Source organism: Salvelinus fontinalis, chromosome 25 (assembly GCF_029448725.1).
Source record: "Salvelinus fontinalis isolate EN_2023a chromosome 25, ASM2944872v1, whole genome shotgun sequence".
Classification (NCBI taxonomy): Eukaryota; Metazoa; Chordata; class Actinopteri; order Salmoniformes; family Salmonidae; genus Salvelinus; species Salvelinus fontinalis.
The window spans coordinates 29,946,055-29,959,251 of NC_074689.1; the positions used below are offsets into that span (position 1 = coordinate 29,946,055).

Consider the following 13,197-nt stretch of genomic DNA (forward strand, 5'->3'; position numbering starts at 1 on the left):
TTCAAGAGTTTCTCTTATTTTTACTATTTTCTATATTGTGTGCAAAGCTGTCATCAAGGCAAAGTGTGGCAACGTTGAAGAATCGCAAATCTATTTTGATTTGTTTAACCTGTTGAGGCTGGGGGCGCTGTTGTCACTATTTATGGTAATCATGTAATTTTTGAAACGGCTTCCTACAAAATTCTTGATCGTACAATATGCATATTATTATTATTATTGGATAGAAAACAGTCTATAGTTTCTATAGGAGTTGAAATTTTGTCTCTAAGTGGAACAGAACCCATTCTACAGCAATTTCCCTGACATGGAGTCAGATTTCAGAAATGTTGGCCCCTGATCTGGAGTCAGTTAAAAGGCCACTGTTATTGCTATGAGTATACGGACACTGCTTACGTCTTCCCCTGGATGCCTTTACGTGATGACGATTTGAATGGGGTCGATTGCGCGTTCACAGGCACTACAAATTAAAAAACCCTGTAGCTAGTCACTCTTTTGGAGCTGCGTCATGCGCCTGGAGGACACCGACCTGCACCTGTTCCAAGCATTAGTGTTGGGAGTAATCTTTCTCCGGTCATGTTAAGACTCGTTATAGGAGTTAAAAACATCATAAGGTAGTTAATTTAAAGCGTTTTATAGCAATTTATATCCGTTTAGTGCGATTTTGGGACATTTATTTCTGAAACGCTGTGAATCGCTGGGCACGCTTCCAGTTCATGCTGAACGCAGTTGGCATTTCCACATGGCAAGAGGACAGCTTTCCACCAAAAGACGATTAGACCCAAGAAAGGATCCTTTGCCCAAGATACTGATGGAAGAACAGCTCAAAGTAGGACATTTTTAATATGATAAATCGTGTTTCTGTCGAAAAATGTTAGTGGCTTAGGACGCCATGTTTTTTGACGTAGCTTCGCTTGGCGCAAACTGTATTGAAAAGTAAGGATAATTTAAAAAATGTAATTCCGCGATTGTATTAAGAATTAAATTGTCTATCAATCGCTGTCCACCCTATATTTTTTAGTCACGTTTATGAGTATTTATGTATACGAGTAGATCACTGTCTAATATGGCGCACGGACATTTTCTCACCAGCTGGGCTACTTTCCCCATTGTCTAACCATGATTTTGGTGGCTAAATATGCACATTTTCGAACAAACTGTATATGTATGTTGTAATGTGATGTTACAGGAGTGTCATCTGAAGAATTCTGAGAAGGTTAGTGAAAAAATTTATATATTTTGGCGATGTTTACGTTATCGCTCTCTTTGGCTTGAATCAATGCTCTGGTAACGTTTGCATATGTGGTATGCTAATATAGCGATTTATTGTGTTTTCGCTGTAAGACACTTAGAAAATCTGAAATATTGTCTGTATTCACAGGATCTGTGTCTTTCGATTAGTGTATGCTGTGTATTTTTACGAAATGTTTGATGATTAGTAAGTAGGTAAACACGTTGCTCTATGTAGTTATTCTAGTCCATTTGTGACGGTGGGTGCAATTGTAACCTATGCCATCTACCTGAAATATGCACATTTTTCTAACAAAACCTATCCCATACCATAAATATGTTATCAGACTGTCATCTGATGAGTTTTTTTCTTGGTTAGGGGCTATAAATATCTTAGTTTAGCCGAATTGGTGATAGCTACTGGTGTTGGTGGACAAATAAAAGATGGTGGATTATGCTAATGTTTTTTAGCTAATAGATTTACATCTTAACATATTGTGTCTTCCCTGTAAAACATTTTAAAAATCGGACATGTTGGCTGGATTCACAAGATCTGTGTCTTTCATTAGCTGTATTGGACTTTAATGTGTGAAAGTTAAATATTTAAAAAAAAAAATTCGCGGCTCTGCCTTTTCAGTGGGGGGGGGGGGGGGGAGTGCCGCTAGCGGCACCCTCATCCTAGACAGGTTAACACTTTTTTAGTTATTACATGATTCCATGTGTTATTTATTCTACAATGTAGAAAATTGTAAAAATAAAGAAAAACCATTGGATGAGTAGGTGTGTCCAAACGTTTGACTGCTACTATCTATCTATACACACAGTACCAGTCAAAAGTATTATATGTATAGATATATATATTTGGTTCTACACTTCAGTGTTTGGATTTGAGATCAAAAGTTTCATAGGAAACAGTACAGAATGTCAACTTTTATTTGAGGGTATTTTTATACATTCTGTATTTGAGGATATTTTCATACATGCCTAATATGGAACATTCACATCCCTAAAATGCTGGAGTATAGAGCCACATTACATATAACACTAGTCCACAGAATTATTCCACATATTCAACTATACTCCAGATGTGCAGTTTCTGTTCTTACCCATAGTTGGTTCTGGTTCTGGTTCTGTGGGTTCCTGGATGGGGCTGGCCGGGGTTTCCACCATGTCCCTTTGTGTACAGACGTAGTCGGCCTGGGGGTGAAGGTCCAGGTCGCCCCCTGCCTGCTTCTCACACTCCCCATGAAGCCACCTGAGAGAAACAAAAAAACACAATTTTATCAACAACACAGCTTTATATTACTTCAACTTGTAACATCAGTGTTTCCCCAATAATGTCTTCTTCCACAATAAAAAGCACCTTCTCCATATTGTTTACACAAATGTCATGTCAGATTATGACAATAAACATAACCCACTAACAATACCCCCACCTGACGTGACTATGACAAAGCAAGAAATATACTATTTTGACTGGAACGCACCACAATCACATGCTCCATCAAAACAGTGCAACTTCACTTGTCATCAGTGTGAAGCTGATTTCCATCAGTCCTTCTTTATACCAGCCTTAGTTATTAATTGACGTCCACCCTGATGCATTAAGCATGACTAAACTGTCTAGTCAGGCAGGTTTGGTTCATCATCAGTCAGACAGCCTCCAGGGCAGCTCTTCCAGAGAGGGGTCTCTAAGCCTGTGGGTTTGCTCTGCCAGCTGTTTCCCCCTCTCTCACTCTCCTCCACTCTTCCTCTTTTCTTGCACCCTCTCTTGCTCTGCCTTGCTCCCTCTCCCTCCCCGTCCCTCTCCCGTCTCTCTCTCTCCAGATGAATTCTCTGTGTAGCGCTGCTGCAGGTTTGTCCCAGTAGGGTGCAGCCCGACTGTCTCCTGCTCCATTTTCTCTCCGGCTCTCTCTGCCTGCAGTAATTACATTTCTGCACAGGCACCAGGGCAGGGCAGCCGGCTGTGTCGAAAGGACCCCCGAGTGAGTGTCCACGGGAGGTAGAGAGTCATTATGGGGAATTGGGCTACTCCAGCGACTCCCGGGCTCCGTCTACTTCAAAAGACAGACCAGTTTGAGTTTGATTAGAGTTTCAGTGGGGAGACTGGCAAGTAGCCTGTTAGCTAAGTCAGTGTGATAGGTAAGCACTATGCAAACACACCAATGCAGTTCATTGATGGTAATACATCCCAGTGTGTTAGGAGAACATTAGGATTACTACCAGAGAAGTGGCTGCGTGAGCCCTACTCAGCAATGTGAGTATGCTTCGTCATACTTATGAGGGACCTCTTAGAGAATGGCCATGTCATCCCTCTCCGGGAGCTGGTGTTAATGCTACTGTTAAAACTAGCCACAATAACGATGCAGAACTGGCCTTGTGAATAGTTTGTGAATAACCTACGGCTGCCACAGTTTTCCCGCTCCCCAATACAAAATGCCTAAAACAGCACTTCAAGTGTGGTTCCACTGTAAGGGTTGATATGAGTTTGCAGCTTCCATCTACTTCCCTGGACCCCAGGAAGTGTCTAGTACAGTGAATAATGTGTGTGACCCTCAGGCGACTTGCTGGCCCTTGGATAAACCAATCCATTCGCCACAGCGGTTTTTACTTTACACGACCCCTTATCACAAAGCCATCACTGTGCCACTGACCGCATGAGCTCTGGGTTGCTGTAATGACTTCGCAGTGGTAGCCGTACGCAACAATTACTCTGTTGTGGAAAATTGTTGGCCCTCAGCAAGGCTGCCAAATCCAGCTCTGTGATTGGTTAACAATAGTGGTTGGTGTAGAGGCCCCGTAGCTAGTAATCTACTGATTTATCGTTTTCGGTGACCAGGATTGGCTGGAGCGCTGAGCCAGTTGTTAACCTGAAGATGACCTTTGGTATTGAACATTTGTACGATGTGGAACATGTGAGAAACCAACTAAACTAACCTACAATTATGTAACGCTACGTTTCCCTGTCTGTGAAACTTCAACAAACTAAAGTTTAATATATTGAAGATCAAATCAAATATTTGTCACATGCACTGAATACAACTTGTGTAGACCTTACCGTGAAATGCTTACTTACAGGCGCTTAACTCTGAATAGCTTATCAAATGGCTACCCGGACTATTGGCATTTATTATCCATGCATAGTCACTTTAACTCCAACCCCGGCACATTGACTCTGTACCGCTACCCCCTGTATATAATCTCTTAATTTCTTGAACTGCATTGTTGGTTAAGAAAATATTTACAAAATAAACTAAAGTAAAAAATAAAACAAAATAACAATAACGAGACTATATACAGGGGGTACCGGTACAGAGTCAAATGTGCTGGGGTTGGAGTTAAAGTGACTATGATGGATAATAAATGCCAATAGTCCGGGCAGCCATCTGATAAGCTATTCAGGAGTCTATTGGCTTGGGGGTAGCAGCTGTTAAGAAGCCTTTTGAACCAAGACTTGGAGCTCTGTTGCCGTACAGTAGCAGAGAGAACAGTCTATGACTAGGGTGGCTGGAGTCTTTGGCAATTTTTAGGGCCTTAAACTGAAACCGCCGGGTATAGAGGTCCTGGATGGCAGGAAGCTTGGCCCCGGTGATGTACTGGGCCGTACGCACTACCCTCCGTAGTGCCTAGCGGTCGGAGGCCGAGCAGTTGCCATACCAGGTGGTGACGCAACCAGTCAGGATGCTCTCGACGGTGCATCTGTATAACTTTTTGAGGATCTGAGGAACCATGCCAAATCTTTTCAGTCTCCTGAGGGGGAATAGGCATTATAGTGCCTTCTTCACGACTGTCTTGGTGTGGTCGGACCATGATAGTTTGTTAGTGATGTGGACACTTGAAGCTCTTGTAACAGTATAACTTTAGTCCGTCCCCTCGTCCCGACCCGGGCGCGAACCAGGGACCATCTGCACACATCAACTACAGTCACCCACGAAGCATCGTTAACCATCGCTCCACAAAAGCCGCGGCCCTTGCAGAGCAAGGGGAACCACTACTTAAAGGTCTCAAAGCGAGTGACGTCACCGATTGAAACGCTATTAGCGCGCACCACCGCTAACTAGCTAGCCATTTCACATCGGTTACACTCTCAACCTGCTCCAATACAGCCCTGTCGATGAGAATGGGGCATGCTCGGTCCTCCTTTTCCTGTAGTCCATCATCTCCTTAGTCTTGATCACGTTGAGGGAGAGGTTGTTATTCTGGCACCACACTGTCAGGTCTCTGACCTCCTCCCTATAGGCTGTCTCATCATTGTCTGTGATCAGCCCTACTACTATCGTGTCATCGGCAAACTTAATAATAGTGTTGGAGTCGTGCCTGGCCATGCAGTCGTGGGTGAACAGGAGGGGACTGAGCACGCACCCCTGAGGGGCCCCAGTGTTGAGGATCTGTGTGGCAGATGTGTTGTTACCTACCCTTACCACCTGGGGGGCAGCCCGTCAGGAAGTCCAGGATCCAGATGCAGAGGGAGGTGTTTAGTCCCAGGTTCCATAGCTTAGTGATGAGCTTTGAAGGCACTATGGTGTTGAACGCTGAGCTGTAGTACAACGAATAGCATTCTCAAGTAGGTGTTCCTTTTGTCCAGGTGGGAAAAGGCAGAGTGGAGAGCAATAGAGATTGCATCATCTATGGATCTGTTGGGGCAGTATACAAATTGGAGTGGGCCTATGGTTGCTGGGATAATGATGTTCATGTAAGCCATGACCAGCCTTTCAGAGCACTTCAAATCAAATCAAAGTGTATTTGTCACATTCGCTGAATACAAGAGGTGTAGACCTTCAGTGAAATGCTTACTTACAGGCTCTAACCAATATTGCAAAAAAGGTATTAGTTAAACAATAGGAAAGTAAAGGGAAAAAAACAGTAAAAAGACAGGCTATATACAGTAGCGAGGCTATATACAGTAGCGAGGCTACATACAGACACCGGTTAGTCAGGCTGATTGAGGTAGTATGTACATGTAGATATGGTTAAAGTGACTATGCGTATATAATGAACAGAGAGTAGCAGTAGCGTAAAAGAGGGGCTGGTGGGTGGTGGGACACAATGCAGATAGCCAGGTTAGCCAATGTGGGGAGCACTGGTTGGTCAGCCCAATTGAGGTAGAATGTACATGAATGTATAGTTAAAGTGACTATGCATATATGATAAACAGAGAGTAGCAGCAGCTAAACACCTCCCTCTACACCTCCCCAAGGGGTTGGGGGGGGGGGACACAATGCAAATAGTCCAGGTAGCCATTTGATTACCTGTTCAGGAGTCTTATGGCATGGGGGTAAAAACTGTTGAGAAGCCTTTTTGTCCTAGACTTGGAACTCCGGTACCGCTTGCCATGCGGTACTAGAGAGAACAGTCTGACTGGGGTAGCTGGGGGTCTTTGACAATTTCTAGGGCCTTCCTCTGACACCGCCTGGTGTAGAGGTCCTGGATGGCAGGCAGCTTAGCCCCGGTGATGTACTGGGCCGTACGCACTACCCTCCGTAGTGCCTAGCGGTCGGAGGCCGAGCAGTTGCCATACCAGGTGGTGACGCAACCAGTCAGGATGCTCTCGACGGTGCATCTGTATAACTTTTTGAGGATCTGAGGAACCATGCCAAATCTTTTCAGTCTCCTGAGGGGGAATAGGCATTATAGTGCCTTCTTCACGACTGTCTTGGTGTGGTCGGACCATGATAGTTTGTTAGTGATGTGGACACTTGAAGCTCTTGTAACAGTATAACTTTAGTCCGTCCCCTCGTCCCGACCCGGGCGCGAACCAGGGACCATCTGCACACATCAACTACAGTCACCCACGAAGCATCGTTAACCATCGCTCCACAAAAGCCGCGGCCCTTGCAGAGCAAGGGGAACCACTACTTAAAGGTCTCAAAGCGAGTGACGTCACCGATTGAAACGCTATTAGCGCGCACCACCGCTAACTAGCTAGCCATTTCACATCGGTTACACTCTCAACCTGCTCCAATACAGCCCTGTCGATGAGAATGGGGCATGCTCGGTCCTCCTTTTCCTGTAGTCCATCATCTCCTTAGTCTTGATCACGTTGAGGGAGAGGTTGTTATTCTGGCACCACACTGTCAGGTCTCTGACCTCCTCCCTATAGGCTGTCTCATCATTGTCTGTGATCAGCCCTACTACTATCGTGTCATCGGCAAACTTAATAATAGTGTTGGAGTCGTGCCTGGCCATGCAGTCGTGGGTGAACAGGAGGGGACTGAGCACGCACCCCTGAGGGGCCCCAGTGTTGAGGATCTGTGTGGCAGATGTGTTGTTACCTACCCTTACCACCTGGGGGGCAGCCCGTCAGGAAGTCCAGGATCCAGATGCAGAGGGAGGTGTTTAGTCCCAGGTTCCATAGCTTAGTGATGAGCTTTGAAGGCACTATGGTGTTGAACGCTGAGCTGTAGTACAACGAATAGCATTCTCAAGTAGGTGTTCCTTTTGTCCAGGTGGGAAAAGGCAGAGTGGAGAGCAATAGAGATTGCATCATCTATGGATCTGTTGGGGCAGTATACAAATTGGAGTGGGCCTATGGTTGCTGGGATAATGATGTTCATGTAAGCCATGACCAGCCTTTCAGAGCACTTCAAATCAAATCAAAGTGTATTTGTCACATTCGCTGAATACAAGAGGTGTAGACCTTCAGTGAAATGCTTACTTACAGGCTCTAACCAATATTGCAAAAAAGGTATTAGTTAAACAATAGGAAAGTAAAGGGAAAAAAACAGTAAAAAGACAGGCTATATACAGTAGCGAGGCTATATACAGTAGCGAGGCTACATACAGACACCGGTTAGTCAGGCTGATTGAGGTAGTATGTACATGTAGATATGGTTAAAGTGACTATGCGTATATAATGAACAGAGAGTAGCAGTAGCGTAAAAGAGGGGCTGGTGGGTGGTGGGACACAATGCAGATAGCCAGGTTAGCCAATGTGGGGAGCACTGGTTGGTCAGCCCAATTGAGGTAGAATGTACATGAATGTATAGTTAAAGTGACTATGCATATATGATAAACAGAGAGTAGCAGCAGCTAAACACTTCCCTCTACACCTCCCCAAGGGGTTGGGGGGGGGGGACACAATGCAAATAGTCCGGGTAGCCATTTGATTACCTGTTCAGGAGTCTTATGGCATGGGGGTAAAAACTGTTGAGAAGCCTTTTTGTCCTAGACTTGGAACTCCGGTACCGCTTGCCATGCGGTAGTAGAGAGAACAGTCTGACTGGGGTAGCTGGGGGTCTTTGACAATTTCTAGGGCCTTCCTCTGACACCGCCTGGTGTAGAGGTCCTGGATGGCAGGCAGCTTAGCCCCGGTGATGTACTGGGCCGTACGCACTACCCTCCGTAGTGCCTAGCGGTCGGAGGCCGAGCAGTTGCCATACCAGGTGGTGACGCAACCAGTCAGGATGCTCTCGACGGTGCATCTGTATAACTTTTTGAGGATCTGAGGAACCATGCCAAATCTTTTCAGTCTCCTGAGGGGGAATAGGCATTATAGTGCCTTCTTCACGACTGTCTTGGTGTGGTCGGACCATGATAGTTTGTTAGTGATGTGGACACTTGAAGCTCTTGTAACAGTATAACTTTAGTCCGTCCCCTCGTCCCGACCCGGGCGCGAACCAGGGACCATCTGCACACATCAACTACAGTCACCCACGAAGCATCGTTAACCATCGCTCCACAAAAGCCGCGGCCCTTGCAGAGCAAGGGGAACCACTACTTAAAGGTCTCAAAGCGAGTGACGTCACCGATTGAAACGCTATTAGCGCGCACCACCGCTAACTAGCTAGCCATTTCACATCGGTTACACTCTCAACCTGCTCCAATACAGCCCTGTCGATGAGAATGGGGCATGCTCGGTCCTCCTTTTCCTGTAGTCCATCATCTCCTTAGTCTTGATCACGTTGAGGGAGAGGTTGTTATTCTGGCACCACACTGTCAGGTCTCTGACCTCCTCCCTATAGGCTGTCTCATCATTGTCTGTGATCAGCCCTACTACTATCGTGTCATCGGCAAACTTAATAATAGTGTTGGAGTCGTGCCTGGCCATGCAGTCGTGGGTGAACAGGAGGGGACTGAGCACGCACCCCTGAGGGGCCCCAGTGTTGAGGATCTGTGTGGCAGATGTGTTGTTACCTACCCTTACCACCTGGGGGGCAGCCCGTCAGGAAGTCCAGGATCCAGATGCAGAGGGAGGTGTTTAGTCCCAGGTTCCATAGCTTAGTGATGAGCTTTGAAGGCACTATGGTGTTGAACGCTGAGCTGTAGTACAACGAATAGCATTCTCAAGTAGGTGTTCCTTTTGTCCAGGTGGGAAAAGGCAGAGTGGAGAGCAATAGAGATTGCATCATCTATGGATCTGTTGGGGCAGTATACAAATTGGAGTGGGCCTATGGTTGCTGGGATAATGATGTTCATGTAAGCCATGACCAGCCTTTCAGAGCACTTCAAATCAAATCAAAGTGTATTTGTCACATTCGCTGAATACAAGAGGTGTAGACCTTCAGTGAAATGCTTACTTACAGGCTCTAACCAATATTGCAAAAAAGGTATTAGTTAAACAATAGGAAAGTAAAGGGAAAAAAACAGTAAAAAGACAGGCTATATACAGTAGCGAGGCTATATACAGTAGCGAGGCTACATACAGACACCGGTTAGTCAGGCTGATTGAGGTAGTATGTACATGTAGATATGGTTAAAGTGACTATGCGTATATAATGAACAGAGAGTAGCAGTAGCGTAAAAGAGGGGCTGGTGGGTGGTGGGACACAATGCAGATAGCCAGGTTAGCCAATGTGGGGAGCACTGGTTGGTCAGCCCAATTGAGGTAGAATGTACATGAATGTATAGTTAAAGTGACTATGCATATATGATAAACAGAGAGTAGCAGCAGCTAAACACCTCCCTCTACACCTCCCCAAGGGGTTGGGGGGGGGGGGGACACAATGCAAATAGTCCGGGTAGCCATTTGATTACCTGTTCAGGAGTCTTATGGCATGGGGGTAAAAACTGTTGAGAAGCCTTTTTGTCCTAGACTTGGAACTCCGGTACCGCTTGCCATGCGGTAGTAGAGAGAACAGTCTGACTGGGGTAGCTGGGGGTCTTTGACAATTTCTAGGGCCTTCCTCTGACACCGCCTGGTGTAGAGGTCCTGGATGGCAGGCAGCTTAGCCCCAGTGATGTACTGGGCCGTACGCACTACCCTCTGTAGTGCCTTGCGGTCAGAGGCCGAACAATTGCCGTACCAGGCAGTGATGCAACCAGTCAGGATGCTCTCGATGTTGCAGCTGAAGAACTTTTTGAGGATATCAGGACCCATGCCAATTTTTTTTTGTTCCCTGAGGGGAAATAGGTTTTGTCGTGCCCTCTTCACGACTGTCTTGGTGTGTTTCGACCAATCTAGTTCGTTGTTGATGTGGAAACCAAGGAACTTAACGTTCTCAACCTGTTCTCAACTACAGCCCCGTCGATGAGAATGGGGGCGTGCTCGGTCCTCCTTTTCCTGTAGTCCACAATCATCTCCTTAGTCTTGGTTACGTTGAGGGATAGGTTGTTATCCTGGCACCACCTGGCCAGGTCTCTGACCTCCTCCCTATAGGCTGTCTCGTCGTTGTCAGTGATCAGGCGATCAGCTGATCAGACACTGTTGTGTCATCTGCAAACTTGATGGTGTTGGAGTCATGCCTGGCCATGCAGTCGTGGGTGAACAGGGAGTACAGGAGGGGACTGAGCACACACCCGTGGGGAGCTCCAGTGTTGAGGATCAGCGTGGCAGATGTGTTGCTACCTACCCTCGCCACCTGGGGGCGGCCAATCAGGAAGTTCAGGATCCAGTTGCAGAGGGAGGTGTTTAGTCCCAGGATCCTTAGCGATGAGCTTTGAAGGCACTATGGTGTTGAACGCTGAGCTGTAGTCAATGAATAGCATTCTCACATAAGTGTTCCTTTTGTCCAGGTGGGAAAGGGCAGTGTGGAGTGTAATAGAGATTGCATCATCTGTGGATCTGTGTGGGCATATGCAAATTAGAGTGGGTCGAGGGTTTCTGGGATAATGGTGTTGATGTGAGCCATTACCAACCTTTCAAAGCACTTCATGGCTACGGACGTGAGTGCTACGGGTCTGTAGTCATTTAGGCTGGTTGCCTTTGTGTTCTTGGGCATAGGGACTATGGTGGTCTGCTTGAAACATGTTGGTATTGAAAATACTTAATCAGGGACATGTTGAAAATGTCAGTGAAGACACCTGTCAGATGGTAAGCACATGCCCGGAGCACACGTCCTGGTAATTCGTCTGGCCCTGCAGCCTTGTGTATGTTGACCTGTTTAAAAGGTCTTGCTCTCCGTAGCCGACGTGAGTGTGATCACACAGTCGTCCGGAACAGCTGATGCTCTCGTGCATGCCTCAGTGTTGCTTGCCTCGAAGCGAGCATAGAAGTGATTTAGCTAATCTGGTATGCTCGTGTCACTAGGTAAAATGGATTTAAGTTTCCCTGCATTAAAGTCCCCACCCACTAGGAGCGCCGCCTCTGGATGAGAATTTTCTTGTTTGCTTACGGCCTTATACAGCTCGTTGAGTGCCGTCTTAGTGCCAGCATCGGTTTGTGGAGGTAAATAAACAGCTCCGGAAAATATAGTTGAACTCTCTTTGTAAATAGTGTGGTCTACAGCTTATCATGAGATAATCTACCTCAGGCGAGCAAAATCGAGACTTCCTTAAAATTAGATTTTGTGCATCAGCTGTTATTTAAAAATAGACACAGACCGCCACCCCTTGTCCTAACCGAGGCAGCTGTTCTATCTCGCCGTTGGACCAAAATCCCAGCCAGCTGTATGTTATCCATGTCGTCGGTCAGCCACGACTCGTGAAATATAAGATATTACAGTTTTTAATGTCCCGTTGGTAGGATAGTCTTGATCGGAGCTCATCCATTTTGTTATCCAATGATTGCACTTTGGCTAATAAAACTGATGGTAGCTGGGGATTACTCACTCGCCATCGGATCCTTACAAGGCACCCGGACCTACGTCCCTGATATCTCAGTCTCTTCTTCATGCGAATAGATTTGGGCCTTGTCGGGTGTCTGAAGTAAATCCTTCGCGTCCGACTCGTTAAAGAAAAAATCTTTGTCCAGTACGAGGTGAGTCTTCGCTGTCCTGATATCCAGTAGCTCTTTTCAGTCATAAGATAATACTTTTTTAATGTATATTTGAACCTTTATTTAACTAGGCAAGTCAGTTAAGAACAAATTCTTATTTATAATTAAGGCCTACCCCGACCAAACCCTAACAACACTGGGTCAATTGTGCGCCGCCCTAAGGGATTCCCAATCACGGCCGGTTGTGATACTGCCTCGAATCGAACAATGGTCTGTAGTGACGCTTCTAGCACTGAGATGCAGTGCGTTAGACCGCTGCGCCACTCAATCACACGTAATGAGACAGATGATACAACCTGCGTACACAGAGACACTTAGAGGCCCCTTGGGAACCCATGTGGCAGATACAGTATAATACACCACTCACTGATACATGTAAAGGCTTACATAGTGGTGTAGTGGTCCCAGATCTGTTTGTGCTGTATGAACCCTTATGTGAAAAATGACAATGACCAAAACACTAACAGATCTGGGACCAGGCTAGTCACACACAAAATAAATATTATAAACTGGGTGGTTTAAGCCCTGAATGCTGATTGGCTGACAGCCGTGATATCTATTTTTTATTTTACTAGGCAAGTCAGCTAAGAAAAAAATATTTTTTCAAAAACGGCGTAAGAACAGTGTGTTAACTGCCTTGTTCAGGGGCAGAACAACAGAGTTTTACCTTTGATTGATTTAGCAACCTTTTTGTTACTAGTCCAATGCTCTAACCACTAGGCTACATGCCGCCCCAGGTATCAGACCGTATACAATGGCTATGACAAAATATTTATTTTAACTGCTCTAATTTCGTTGGTAACCAGTTTGTAATATCA

General features: G+C 45.9%; 2 protein-coding genes across 12 annotated transcripts in view; both read right to left on the reverse strand.

Moving 5' to 3' along the window:
• Positions 1-13,197, reverse strand: part of kmt2ca (lysine (K)-specific methyltransferase 2Ca) — a 230,290-nt gene that overhangs the window by 101,159 nt on the left and 115,934 nt on the right. For all 11 annotated transcript variants that reach the window (XM_055881823.1, XM_055881825.1, XM_055881829.1 and 8 more), the window contains one exon: positions 2,334-2,482. In XM_055881823.1, coding sequence (XP_055737798.1) covers positions 2,334-2,482 — 149 coding nt within the window. The remainder of the gene's footprint in view (positions 1-2,333; positions 2,483-13,197) is intronic.
• Positions 1-13,197, reverse strand: part of LOC129823091 (uncharacterized) — a 97,344-nt gene that overhangs the window by 33,076 nt on the left and 51,071 nt on the right. The gene's annotated exons all lie outside the window — the stretch shown is intronic.